Genomic DNA, 12,617 nt, shown 5'->3' on the forward strand with positions numbered 1-12,617 from the left:
TATCTACATGATATTGGACCAGCGTGTTACAAATTAACTTTTTGTTTTATATATTTTGGTTTTATATATTTTGGTGAGGTTTTTATAGATTTAGGACTTAATCGTAATATTTTTAAGGACATATTTCGTAAGTTTAGAGTACCAGTCAATTTTTTTTATTTTTTATTTTTTTTATTTTTTTTTATTTTTATTTTTATTTTTTGTATAAGTTCAGGGGTCAACTGTTTATTAAGCGATGAAAGACTTTCCAAAGATGGCAAGCAAGCATGTCACTGTTGGATTTCAGCAGCACCCATTGCTAGGCTAGTGCGTGCTGAGCTCGAGCTCGACCACTTGCACTTTTTGCCTTGGTTTTATTCAAATGCTACTGCGTGCTGCCATCCTACAACCATGTTGCTCTCTACGCCGCTTCCTCGTCATCTCTCATCGTTTCTCCGTTTCCCCAAATTTCTCCTCCATTTCTCAACCGCAGGTGACGTACACTTTCACTTTCAATTTTGTCATTTCAAAGCATATCCTGTTACTAATCATTATTATTATGTGAAGATATCCGCTAATTGTTTATATTGCGGGATTTTTTCAACATAATTTGCAATTTTAATCGGCTTGTTGCTTTATCCTGACAGGTCTTGAGTCATTTCGACGAGGAAACTGAAGATTTTTTGCCTTGGTTGGAGAGGAAAGCGGGTGTTGCAGTTTCATCCAAGCTATACATTGGGAAATCCCCACATGGCAGGTTTTTTCTTTTCTTTTCCGAGTTATGGAATTATCAACTGCAATTTGTCTGAATTTTTACCAAATTCTGTAAATTTGATGATGAATGTGTGGCTTCATATCAATGGTTGGATAGTATTATTAACGTAAGCAATTAAGTACCTTCATATACATCGAATTTCTCAAAACGGAATGTTTATGCCCACCACCACCATTTGAGTTTCACAGGAAAGTGTTTCTAACTGCCCCTGCTATGTGTAAAGAAATGCCTGGATATTTTGGCCTGGCATCTCTTTGTTGTGGGTGTGCCATTTTTATCTGGTAGCTGTTTGGCACATAAGGTTGTTATGATTGTGCCTTACAACAAACAAATGTATCCTTCTACCTGGGTGTATTCCTATATTTTAGAAGTATCTGGAGCTTTTACGGGTGAAAGTGCACTAATGTCCCTGAACTTTCTCGAAAGTTTTGAAAATGCCCCAAAATTTTAATGTGTAAACGAAGCTATCAATTTCAGTTTCATTCCAGAAAAAGCTGTTTTGACCAGAATCAGATGATCAACTTGCTCGAAATGCCATGTTGGTAATATGGCACGTAAGACTGTTATGATTGTGCGTACACAAATGTGTCCTCCCTTAAATAGCTTATTAGGTGTGTTCCTATATTTTAGGAGTAGCTGCAGCTTTTACGGGTAAAAAATGCAATAATGTCCCTGAGCTTTCTTGATAGTTTTGAAAATGCCGTAAAAGTTCAATGTGTAAAGGAACCTATCAATTTCAATTTCATTCCAGAAAAAAATTGTTTTGACCAGAATCAAATGATCAGCTTGCTGGAAATGCCATGTTGGTATCTATGTAATCCTACATATGCTGACTTGGATTCCATATGTTAACTCGGATGACATGTAATAAAAGAAGTCAACTTGATAACAAAACACATCATCCATGTCATTGTATGCATTATTACATGGATGCCAATGTCAGGTTTCCAGGGGCTGATTCTGGTCAAAATGGCTTTTTTTTTTCTGAAAAAAAGGGAGTAGAAATTGGGGAGTTTTGAGACACAGGTTGAATACTTGTGATATTTAAATATTATTTGGAAAGTTGAGGTATGGTCTATACATTTTATTTTTACTAGAGCTTGTATTAGTTTGTACTTTGTAAACAAGGGTTAATTGTTTTTTTATGATTTTTATTTTTTATTTTCTTTATCTTTATAAGTTTATGGATGTAAACTCGTTTGCTTAAGATAAGCAGCAAGTTAGCAACCATCATTGGAAAATATTTTTCTGTTGTGAAAATGTGTCCAATGATGCATCTCTCTCTCTTTCTCTCTTTCTCTCTCTCTTATTATATATATTGTTGGTCTGATTATAATATGTATAAATTCAGGTCATTATTTGCTTCAGAAAGAATACAAACTGGAGACTGCATCTTGAGGGTTCCATATAGTGCGGTATGGGTGTATTTTGCTTTTTCTGTTGGAAGAGTAATTTGACTGTAGTAAGCTATAACATAAAGTGGTTGAAGTTTTATTTACACGAATTTGCAGCAAATAGCATCAAATAGTCTACTCCCAAAACTTTCAGTCTTGTTAGACAATAAAATTGGGAGTGTTGCAAAGCTTGCTCTTGTGCTTCTGGTTGAGCAGAAAGTTTGCAAGGTAAAATATAATACGTGTTCTATATGGAAATTATATGTTTCATTGAAGAATAATTTTCAAATCTTAACATTATATATTTATATGCTTCAAGAGAGTTCTTATGTATTTTCTTAGCTGTTACACTGAAATTTGAGAAGCTCTTTTGGATCTTGTGGCCCCTTAATAGTTTTTATTTTAAGTGCTCAAAATAACAATATAGAACCTCGAGGTGAATCTGACATTGAACAAAAAGGTCAAGTAGCACATGAAAAATAATGTCATATAGAGCTTTCCTTTCTCAGTCCTAAAGTTAAGTCAGGACATAAAGCCGGTCATCTTTGTGCTTTGACAGAGAAAATTCGTCTCTTTTGAAAGTTGTCTTGTTGATTTGGCTACACATAAACCAAAAAGAGGAGGGATCAAAGATAAAGGTTTTTTTTTCACACGTGTCTCTCTATGCCTTCAAGTTATCCAACTCGGTTTAGTTGCTATCCAGAAAATTTTAACAGTAAATAGTAGATACATGATTGACTATGCTGCATTCTAATGCAAGTAGCATTACTAATGACTATTTCCCCTCTTCTTTCCCTTAATAGGAGGAAACTGAATGGGGCCCTTACATCAGCTGTCTTCCTCAGCTTGAAGAAATGCATAGCACGGTGAATGTTATAATGTTGTTCATTTTCATGAAAAGAATTTTTCTTTCATTAATTCTAAAATTCTCTACAAATTTTGTTTCATCTTTCATTTGCTACACAATACCTATTTCACTTTGAGTGATGCATTTTTACTGTTCTGGTCCTTTTGGATCCATTTGGTGTTGCAATCAGTGGTTTCATACATGCTCTGTCCTGGGCTGTTGTATTGGAAGAACTACTATATATCTGTAGGACAATCTTCTTTTTTATTCAAAATCATTCTACCTTCTTAAAACAAAACGGTAAACAGGTTGACATGGCCATGGTTCAAAGTTCAAGGTTGGGTCAAACAACAAGAATTTTGCCTGTCATATTGCCCTTAATAAAAGAATAAGGGAAAAGTACAAAAATAATCCATGTGGTTTCATCGATTTGCAAGCAGAGAAACGTGGTATTTTTATTGTAAGAGGGGGCATGTGCTTTACACAATCAGCAAAAAAAAAAAAAAAAAAAAAAAAAAAAAAAAAAAATTGACTAATGGTGTTAGTATTCAATGATGTGCCATGTTGACTTCGATGACTTGTAATGTTGACTTGTTGAATTTTCTGACATGGCACATATGAAATACTGAATTGATTATGTGGCATGTTGACTTCGATGACTTGTAATGTTGACTTGTTGAATTTTCTGACATGGCACATATGAAATATTGAATTGATGATGTGGCATGTTAACTTGATGAGGTGGCAAATGATATTAGTAAAATTCTTTTTTTGTTAACTATGTAAAGCACATGCACTCTTTTGCAAAAAAAAAAAAATATACCACATTCCTCTACTTGCAAATTGATAAAACTACAGAGGTCACTTTTGTACTTTTCCCTCAAAAAAAAATATATATTCAGGCATCTTAAGTTGTGAGGTTCAAGCTTGAGTGGCTTATTTCAGTGCTATTTCTTTCTAGGGAAAAGTACAAAAATAAACCTTGTGGTTACGCCCATTTTCGAACAACACCCATGTGGTTTAAAAGTTTGCAAAGTGGTACCATGTATTTCATTCCGTTAGCAAACACGTACCAAATTGACTAACGGTGTTAAAAGTTAAAGGAAAAAGAGTTAGTTTGGTCCTTATATTTATTTATTTTTATAAATTGACCTCCTTATTATCTAATTATCACAAACAAACCTCAAAATAAAAAATAAAAATCAAATATACCATCTTCTCCATCTCTCTTTAATTTTTTATTTTTCTTTTCTTCTTTCTCTCTTCTCTCTCTTAATTTCTCTCTCTAAAATTCAATGTGTTGATCAATAATCTATGATTTTCTGATTAAAAGAAAAGCACCATTATTCCCAAATCCCATTCGATTTAAAGGGACTCTGCCCAGCTAACGAATTCGCTCAACAACATCAATGACAAACCATGTTCTATTTGATATTCATCAGAAACATAATAGAAAGAAAAAGGTTGAATCTTGCCAGTGCTGATATGTTATCATATAGATGATTTGAACCTGCTTTCAACCATTGCTCAAACTCATTGAAAAGCACATAATAAAAGTTGAACTTCTCCTTTAATTACTTTGGTTTTCAAAACGTACTGAGACTAGTATACATAAATTTTTTGGTATTTCAGTATCCTTTTACTGAATTCGAGCTCGGAAGGCTCTCAAAGTAAATAACTGTTTTTGTCATATAAAAAACTCGAACCTGAGACCTTACTTAAACTGAAGTAGCTAGCTCCCAAAACTATACTATAAGGCTCAAACTTGAGCCTGTAACTGTGGTTATGTCCACACTTTGGGTTCATCTGTACTAGGTATAGCTTTGCACTAGACTAAAAATGTGAGCATATAATTTGTTTCTATAAGAAATTTTGAAGTTGTCTACTTCCCATGGGAAAACTGGCGAATAGCATCAGTCAGGATTCAGGAACATTGCTTCTTCGGGGCTTTGGCCGGACTTCCAAACCTTGAATTTCAATTCATCTGAAAATTTATCAGTCCATTCTTTAAGCAAGGAGATTGAGTAAGGTCCTGCTTTGAACCCATGTGAACTCAAACAGTACCATATGGATTAATTTCTATTGGAAGTGTTAAATAACCGAATGGGATTTGGGAACTATGGTGTTTTTCTTTTAATCACAAAATCATTGATCAACACATTGAATTTTAGAGAGAGGAATTAAGAGAGAGGAGAGAGAAAGAAGAAAAAAATAAGAAATTAAAGAGAGATGGAGAAGATGGTATATTTGATTTTTATTTTTTATTTTGGGGTTTGTTTGTGATAATTAGATAATAAGGAGGTCAATTTATAAAAATAAATAAATATAAGGACCAAACTAACTCTTTTTCCTTTGACTTTTAACACCGTTAGTCAATTTGGTACGTGTTTGCTAACGGAATGAAGTACATGGTACCACTTTGCAAACTTTTAAACCACATGGGTGTTGTTCGAAAATGGGCGTAACCACAAGGTTTATTTTTGTACTTTTCCCTTCTTTCTAACTGATCAGAAATACATTTGTGAGGTTCAAGCTTGAGTGGCTTAGTCTTTCGGTGTTGTTGCTTTCTAACTGATCAGAAACACATTTGTATTTAGGCATTTTATAGTTTTTCGTTGTTTGAAAATTCTGGAGCAAAAGTGAGTTGGACATGATTTCTCCAAGCTCCGTTTATGAGGAAACAATCAAACAAAAAGCTCAAATAGAAAAATATTTCTTTACAATGGAACCAGTAAGTACATTTTGCTTTTTATTGGTTAGTTTACAAGCTTGGAATCTGAAATTTTTGTCTTGCAGATGTGAACTGTAAATCCAACTTCTATACACTTTTTCCTTCTTTTCACCAGCTTTTGCCTGTTTCATAAGCCATCTTTCTTCTAAGTTCATTTACTCATTAGACTGGGCTTTTAAATTAACAAACAATCTTATACGGAATTGCACAATCAGGGTTTCTTTTTACTGTTTTGACTTGTAGAAATTATAATATCCCAAACAAGTTCTTGAAAAATTAAAAAGATCTAATCATGTCCGTCCAAAATTAGAATGGAGAACATATTAGCAGCAGTAATCTCATGTAAAGCTCCCATTTTGGCTCAAGTTTTTGCAGATGATAAAGTGGAGAGTAGTTAAGATACTAATCTTTCCACTTCTTTGGCTCTTACTATCTCAAGAAAAAAGTAAAGAAATGGGGATAGAAAGAGATTAATAGATGTGTTAGCATCAAGCTATTATCCTATATTTTGATAATAGCTTGAAAGAAAGAGGAGTTTGGTGTTATGATCAGTATGATGGGAAGAAATATGTGTCAGTATCTCATATCCTTGAAGATATTTTGCCATTTCAAGATATGAGATGATGAAATCCTTAAAACTTCAAATCATACTGATTCAGGCTTAATTGTACCTAATGAAGACGTGTGATTGTTAATGCTCCTTGTGTATTTTTGTCATAATAATTTTCTCCTTTGTAGATTCTTGAGGATTACCCTCAAATTTCAAGGAGCATCACATTTCAGGATTTCATGCATGCATATGCTATAGGTGAGGAACTTCTTTTGATAACTTGGGTCATTCTCTGTTTCTGGTTGTTCGTACTTAAATTCCTGTTTTGAACATAAAGAGCTTTTTCTACCATTAAGAACATTCAAATCTTTTTAAAGATTTTCTCCCTCTTTAACCCCAATTGGTTACTCAATACTGTTTTTTCTAATCTGCAAATATTTTTCCAACTTTGTTGCTCAAACAGCTATCTTGTATAAAGTATAAATGATGGGTTGAATACTATGAGTTAATCAAACAGCTAATCTTGTATAAAGTATAAATGGACTGGATGATGGTCCTAATGATATAGATTGCTTCAGAAATACTTAAATTTGTATGTTGTGAAAAGAAAAATCAGAAAGCTGATTTCGTTTTAATTTGCTGTTGCTGTTTAAGTGCTAGCACTAACTCCTTTTGGAGTATGTCAAGCTATAACGATAGTTTCCTGGAATTCAAGATCTCCTTTGGGAAGATTATTTGGGAACTTCTTTCCCCAGATTAATTGCTACTTAGTGTAGTCTGCTTTGTTGCTCTTTTTTTTTTTCCCTTTTCCTGTTTTTTTTTTCTTAGCTTTCCTTGTTCACCAAAAAAAGAAAGCTATGGTGATATTTTTTTGTATGTGTGTGAATATGACAGTTAAATCTCGAGCTTGGGGAAGCAGAAAAAGTGTATCTCTGGTAATGCCTTATCATGAAATTATATTGAAACCTTATCTGAATTGATTCTGGTGTAAGAGCATCTGAATTTTTGAAATATTTATAAAATTGTCCAATTAGAACCCTAGTGTCTTTACTATTATCTATAATAGAGTGCATAAATATGGATCTTGACCTGAAGGTAATACTAATATATTAATTATTTAATACAATTATTTTAAATTGAATATGTAAATATATTTGTCATGATTGTTTTCCCAGTTCAGTCTTATATTTTCTTGGTTGTACATGTACATTTCTTTAGGTATAGTGGGACATGATTTGTTATATCAATTATCTGACATTATACTTCTCTACTCACATGTACATGCACCTATAACAATTCGTTAATTTTGATTATATTATTAAGTTGGCATGCATAAAACTTAATTCTGTTATTTTATTTTCACTTTTGTTAATTTTTAAAGAGATTTGGCCACAAGTATGGACTAGATCATCTTTAATGCATTAGGGTTTGGATATGGACAGGTATTTCAAAATCAGCTGGACTAATGGACAAAACAGCCTTCAAAAATCATTTACAGAGTTTCTGGAAACCCCCATTTTGGGTGGAATCAATTCAATTGAAATTCTATTTGCACAATTTTCATGTTTGGAAAAAAAAATACAAGAAGTGATTTTCTCATATTTTAGAGTAGCTTGTGATGTGTGAATTAGGGCAAAGATGGCCCAATTTTGTGATAATTCAATTAAGAGTAGCTTGTGAAGGACATATTTTCTCAATTACTAATTCTTGTATATTAGATATGTTTTCCAAACATAGGAAATGGTTTGGTACTGAATTGAATTCTAGTAAATAGATTCAAATATTTTCTTGCATGGGATTTGATCCAAACAAGGTTAATGTATCGGATTTGGTGTAATTCAATCGAGTCCGATTCGATGACAATTCTTGTCTTCTGTGTTCATTTTTTCATATTAAAGTGCTTTGAATCATTAGGTTATTCTGTAGATTCCATTTGCAGATTTCCTGAACCATGATGGGTTTTCTAAAGCTGTTGTATTAAATGATGAAGAGAAACAATTCTCCGAGGTATACTCTTTCTTTTGGTGACTTATTTATGTTTCCTTCTATGTCTAATTATCACGAGTGCAATAGTAGAATGGCACTTGTGAGTTGTTTTAACTAAAAAACTATCTTTTTTTTCACTTCTATTTCTTGGAATCACAATATGATCTGGGAGCTTTATTAATTTTATTTTTTTAAAAAAAAATTCTTCTGAGTTTGATCTTGTGTCATTTCTTCTAATCCTTATTTGCAGGTCATTGCTGACCGTGATTATGCAGCTCACGAAGAGGTCAGAGATTGAAATATTTCATCTCCATTCACATGAAGTATTTCTGTGTCTGAAATGTGAAAAATAATCTTTTTTATGAAGCTCAACCACTTTAAGCGCATTATTAAACTTTTTGAGCAAAATAGCTAGGATCAAATTACAGTAACATAGTTGCATGCTCAGTGTACATTGCTTTAGGGTAATCCTTTCTATAGGTCCTCGTTTAGCCCAATCCTCACATGAGGATTCCCATCTCTTCTATGTGCTTGTTACAGATGTAATAAATTGTGAATTATTAGGAAGTTGAACTAAAAGAAAAGATTCTAAGTTAATGAATATGGAATAAGATACTTTTTTTAAAAGAAAATAAAAATAAATTCATTCGAGACATTCATGCAGGTACTTATTAGGTATGGAAAATTTTCAAATGCTACCTTGCTCCTGGATTTTGGGTTTGCACTACCTTATAACATCCATGACCAGGTTAGCCTTGGATCCGAAGTTGCAAGTCTGCTTAGTTGTATGATCTTGCAAGGAGTTTTCATACATCAAAGATGTTTCGGCTCAATTCTCAATATCTGTAGTAAATAATTGACAGACTCAGTATTATAAAGCTGTCTATATTCTGCTTTCAATATTTAATTAAGAATGTAACTGTTGTCACTGCTGTTCTCTGTTTCAGACCTTTTCAGGAATTTATAGTTCACAGTAAATTCACTTAATCAGTATTGAAAAGCTGTATATATCTTTATTTTGAAATTTTTAAATGAGGACTCTATCTTTTCATCTTAGTGAGATTACTATAATATCATGTTCCATTAGTGCTTTTCATCCTGTATTCCTATTAGTAAGTATGCTTTTACAAATGATTTTGGTGTTTCTAGGTGAAGATACAGCTTAATATACCCCATGATGATTTATTGCGTGAAATGAAGTCGGAAATTCTCCAAAAATATCATTTACCGACAGTTGAAGATGATAATGGCGTAGACTCTTCATGGAATACTTTTGTAATCAAGTCAGTACTCAGGCTCGCTTTACAATTTGATATTGAAAATTATGTTGAATCATTGGTGGAGCTATCTCAATATTGTTTTGTTAGAATAAACAACAAAATTAGAGCAAATCTTGAGTTTTGATTGAATAGTATAAATGCTTAAGGTCTTGAGCAAAAGCTTTTAGCTATTGCAATATGTTCTTTATCCTGCAACTGTGATGTTTCAATTAGATAAACATGCTCCTGATTATGATATCTGTGCTAAACATTTGCCTCTTTTGAATCTATAAAATTATGTCCAAGTTAAAATGAGCAAGTTTGTCTATATTTCAATTTGTTTACATTCATAATCACTAATATGCTTATGGCGCATTTTTCATTTAAATATTGGAGGTTTAAATCGTTGCTTTAGTGCTCAATCTGGCATGACTTGAGGTAGTTGTTATGAATGTACAGTTCCTTTTCTGACGACTTCATCATCACACAGGGAAGTGAAATCGGCTTCAGGAAAAGGGAAGGGTCTGCCACCGTCACTTCGTGCATTTGCACGTGTTTTATCTAGCATCTCTTATGAAGGTGCGTTTCAAATTGTACTGATTCACCTGGTCTGAAACTCTTATATGTTGCAGAATTGGTAATATTTTTTCCAAGCCAGTTCATGTAAAATTTGTTTATTCATTTTACTAATCAGTAAAGTGGAATATTCAGATCTAAGCAATTTGGTCAATGAAGCTGCTCGAACTGATGGCCGTTTGGCTCGTCAAGCTCTGAAAAATGGCAGCAGAGAGATCCAAGCACACGAGTTCTTGTTGTTAAGAATCGATCAAATTATTCAGGAATACATTGCCTGTATAAAGGTAAAGAATTCATGCATAGTTTCTTCTAATTCATAGTTCATGTCAGGCTCTAGGTTATAAAACTACTGAAAATTTGCTGTTTAAAGACCCAAGTGAGCTATGTTGCACGAACACTCCTCTTTAGTAGCGTGTATGTGTTTCGTGTCCGTTTTCGTTTGAAGGCTATTTTGTGAAGGTTATGTTTTAGAAATAACGCTCCTGTGTCCGTGTCCGTGTCCGTGCAAGTTGTTTGAAGCTTTTGTTGATGTAAAGTACAGGAATTGGGGCCTGCTAATGCTAATTCAAGCTTCGAGTGTAAAAGATACAGTCTTCGAAAGCAAATGGCTTTATATCTCCTTATGGGTGAGCTTCGTGTCCTTGAATCTGCATCTGCATGGCTCAAAAATTACTGTGCAGTAGACACTGATCATGGAAGCTGGCAATTAGGGGATAATACAAGGGCATAATGGGCAGAAGAATAGAGAGATTAAAGCTGTGATAACCATTTATTGTATCCCATGGAAGGTTGAAAATGTGAAGATCCTTTGAGATTTTGATCGCTGGTAAAATTGATCACTGGTAACACTACAAAACGTGAAAATGTGTCCCATGGAAGGTTTTTTTCTTTTCTTTTGAGATTTCAAATACTTAATTTTTGAATTAAATTATAATTCATAAAAATTGATTGAAAACAAATTAAAGGTAGGGCTAGGCACCTTTAAGTGTTGAGGCTCAGTATCGCTTTGATGTGTTCGAGGCTAAAACTTTTTTTTGTCCAGCTCTAACTGGTTGGGCCTTAGATAATTGCCTCTCTAGCTCTAGGGTTGGCTCCGCCACTACTAGAGATAGAGACAGTGCAGGGTTGGCCCGCTGCTACTACAGATAGAGACAGTAAGCACGGGTGTCGACATGCTGTCGACAGACAGATAAGGGTGACAAAGCTGATCAAACTAGTAACCGAATTGGAAACTGGAAAATTGAACAAAAAAAACCAATTAACTGAACCGACTGTTTTAGTTTTGGTTTATACAAGTATTTTCTTCGATTTTCAATTTTGGTTTTGAATGTAGAATAATATATATATTATATCAAATCTAAAAAAAAATATTATTATTTAAATGTGAAATTGTATAGACTAATTGATGAATTGTTATATATAATTAGGTTATGTTTAATGGCCTTTATTTTATTTTTCTCTGTTATAATATGAACTTTAATTAGGTTGTATTCTAATTGATTTTGTTTGAATAATTAAAATTGCATGATTTAAATATTCAATACAATAATTATTTGTATATTATTGTTTAAATATTTAGGGTTGGATAAAAATTATAGCTAATGGTTACTTTTGTTTAACCATTGAAAAAAAAAAGAATAAAAAACGTTAATAGGAAAACCTAACTGAACGGTTAACTGCCAGAGATAATGGTGAAGCATGGGGGTGTCGATAAGGTTGGTCCTGATAATTTATTGGTTCTAGATGAAAAAAGAAAAAAAAAATGATCCCTTTTAATAAAAAAAAAAATTGTACATAAAAATTAAAAATGATGTATTTTGATAGATAATAAATAAAAAAAGTAAGTTGTCAAAAAAAAATAAAAAAAGTATTTCATTAATAAATATACGGTACGTATTGTTAAGTTCATTAGATACATTTATTTATCCAAAATGAAAAAAATATTTCACAATTTCTTTAAATTAACCTTCAACTTATATTTAAAATTTCAATTGGGTCTCTCTTTTTTTTTTTTGAAGAATGGTCTCTTTTAAGTAAAAAATATTAATTATTGGAACCATTTAAAACTTAAATGGTATTAATATAAATATATATAAAAAAAAAATTACTCTATATATATAGACCTACAATTCTTTTGGGCTCCATTCAGTCTTAGATCCTAGACCGGCGTATTCATGTCCTTGGTTCAGGGTCTGGTCTAGGTATCGACGCGCTCTTCATAGTTAGATGAGGGCGATGAAGCCGATCAAACTGGTAACTGAATTGGAAATTGAAAAATTAAACAAAAAAATCAGTTAATTGAATCGACGGTTTAAGTTTGGATTTATACAAATAGATTTCTTCAATTTTTAGTTTTTGTTTTAAATGTAAAATATTTCGGTTAATAATTCATGTTTGAATTTATTTATTTATGTTTTAAATGTGAAATTGTACAAAAAAAAAAAAAAAATAATTGATCAATCATTGTATATAATTAAGTTATGTTTGCATATGATTTTTTTTTTCTATAATGTGAACTCT

The 12,617-nt window shown here is 32.5% G+C and overlaps 1 protein-coding gene across 2 annotated transcripts; it reads left to right on the forward strand.

The window, feature by feature from the left end:
• The first annotated feature begins 231 nt into the window (after positions 1 to 231).
• LOC136226763 (uncharacterized) lies at positions 232 to 10,990 on the forward strand. Of its 2 annotated transcripts, none has more exons than XM_066015415.1 (14): positions 232 to 472; positions 627 to 736; positions 2,106 to 2,169; positions 2,266 to 2,376; positions 2,952 to 3,014; positions 6,465 to 6,534; positions 7,171 to 7,211; positions 8,203 to 8,283; positions 8,513 to 8,548; positions 8,927 to 9,010; positions 9,412 to 9,545; positions 10,012 to 10,100; positions 10,233 to 10,381; positions 10,634 to 10,990. In XM_066015415.1, exons 1-14 carry the CDS (start codon positions 362 to 364, stop codon positions 10,778 to 10,780), a joined length of 1,290 nt encoding a protein of 429 aa, XP_065871487.1. In that variant the 5' UTR covers positions 232 to 361; the 3' UTR covers positions 10,781 to 10,990. The 2 variants fall into 2 exon arrangements, with proteins under 2 accessions (XP_065871487.1, XP_065871486.1); XM_066015414.1 differs by having other exon boundaries at positions 10,639 to 10,990.
• Positions 10,991 to 12,617: the final 1,627 nt, after the last annotated feature.

This window comes from Euphorbia lathyris, chromosome 4, assembly GCF_963576675.1.
Source record: "Euphorbia lathyris chromosome 4, ddEupLath1.1, whole genome shotgun sequence".
Lineage (NCBI taxonomy): Eukaryota > Viridiplantae > Streptophyta > Magnoliopsida > Malpighiales > Euphorbiaceae > Euphorbia > Euphorbia lathyris.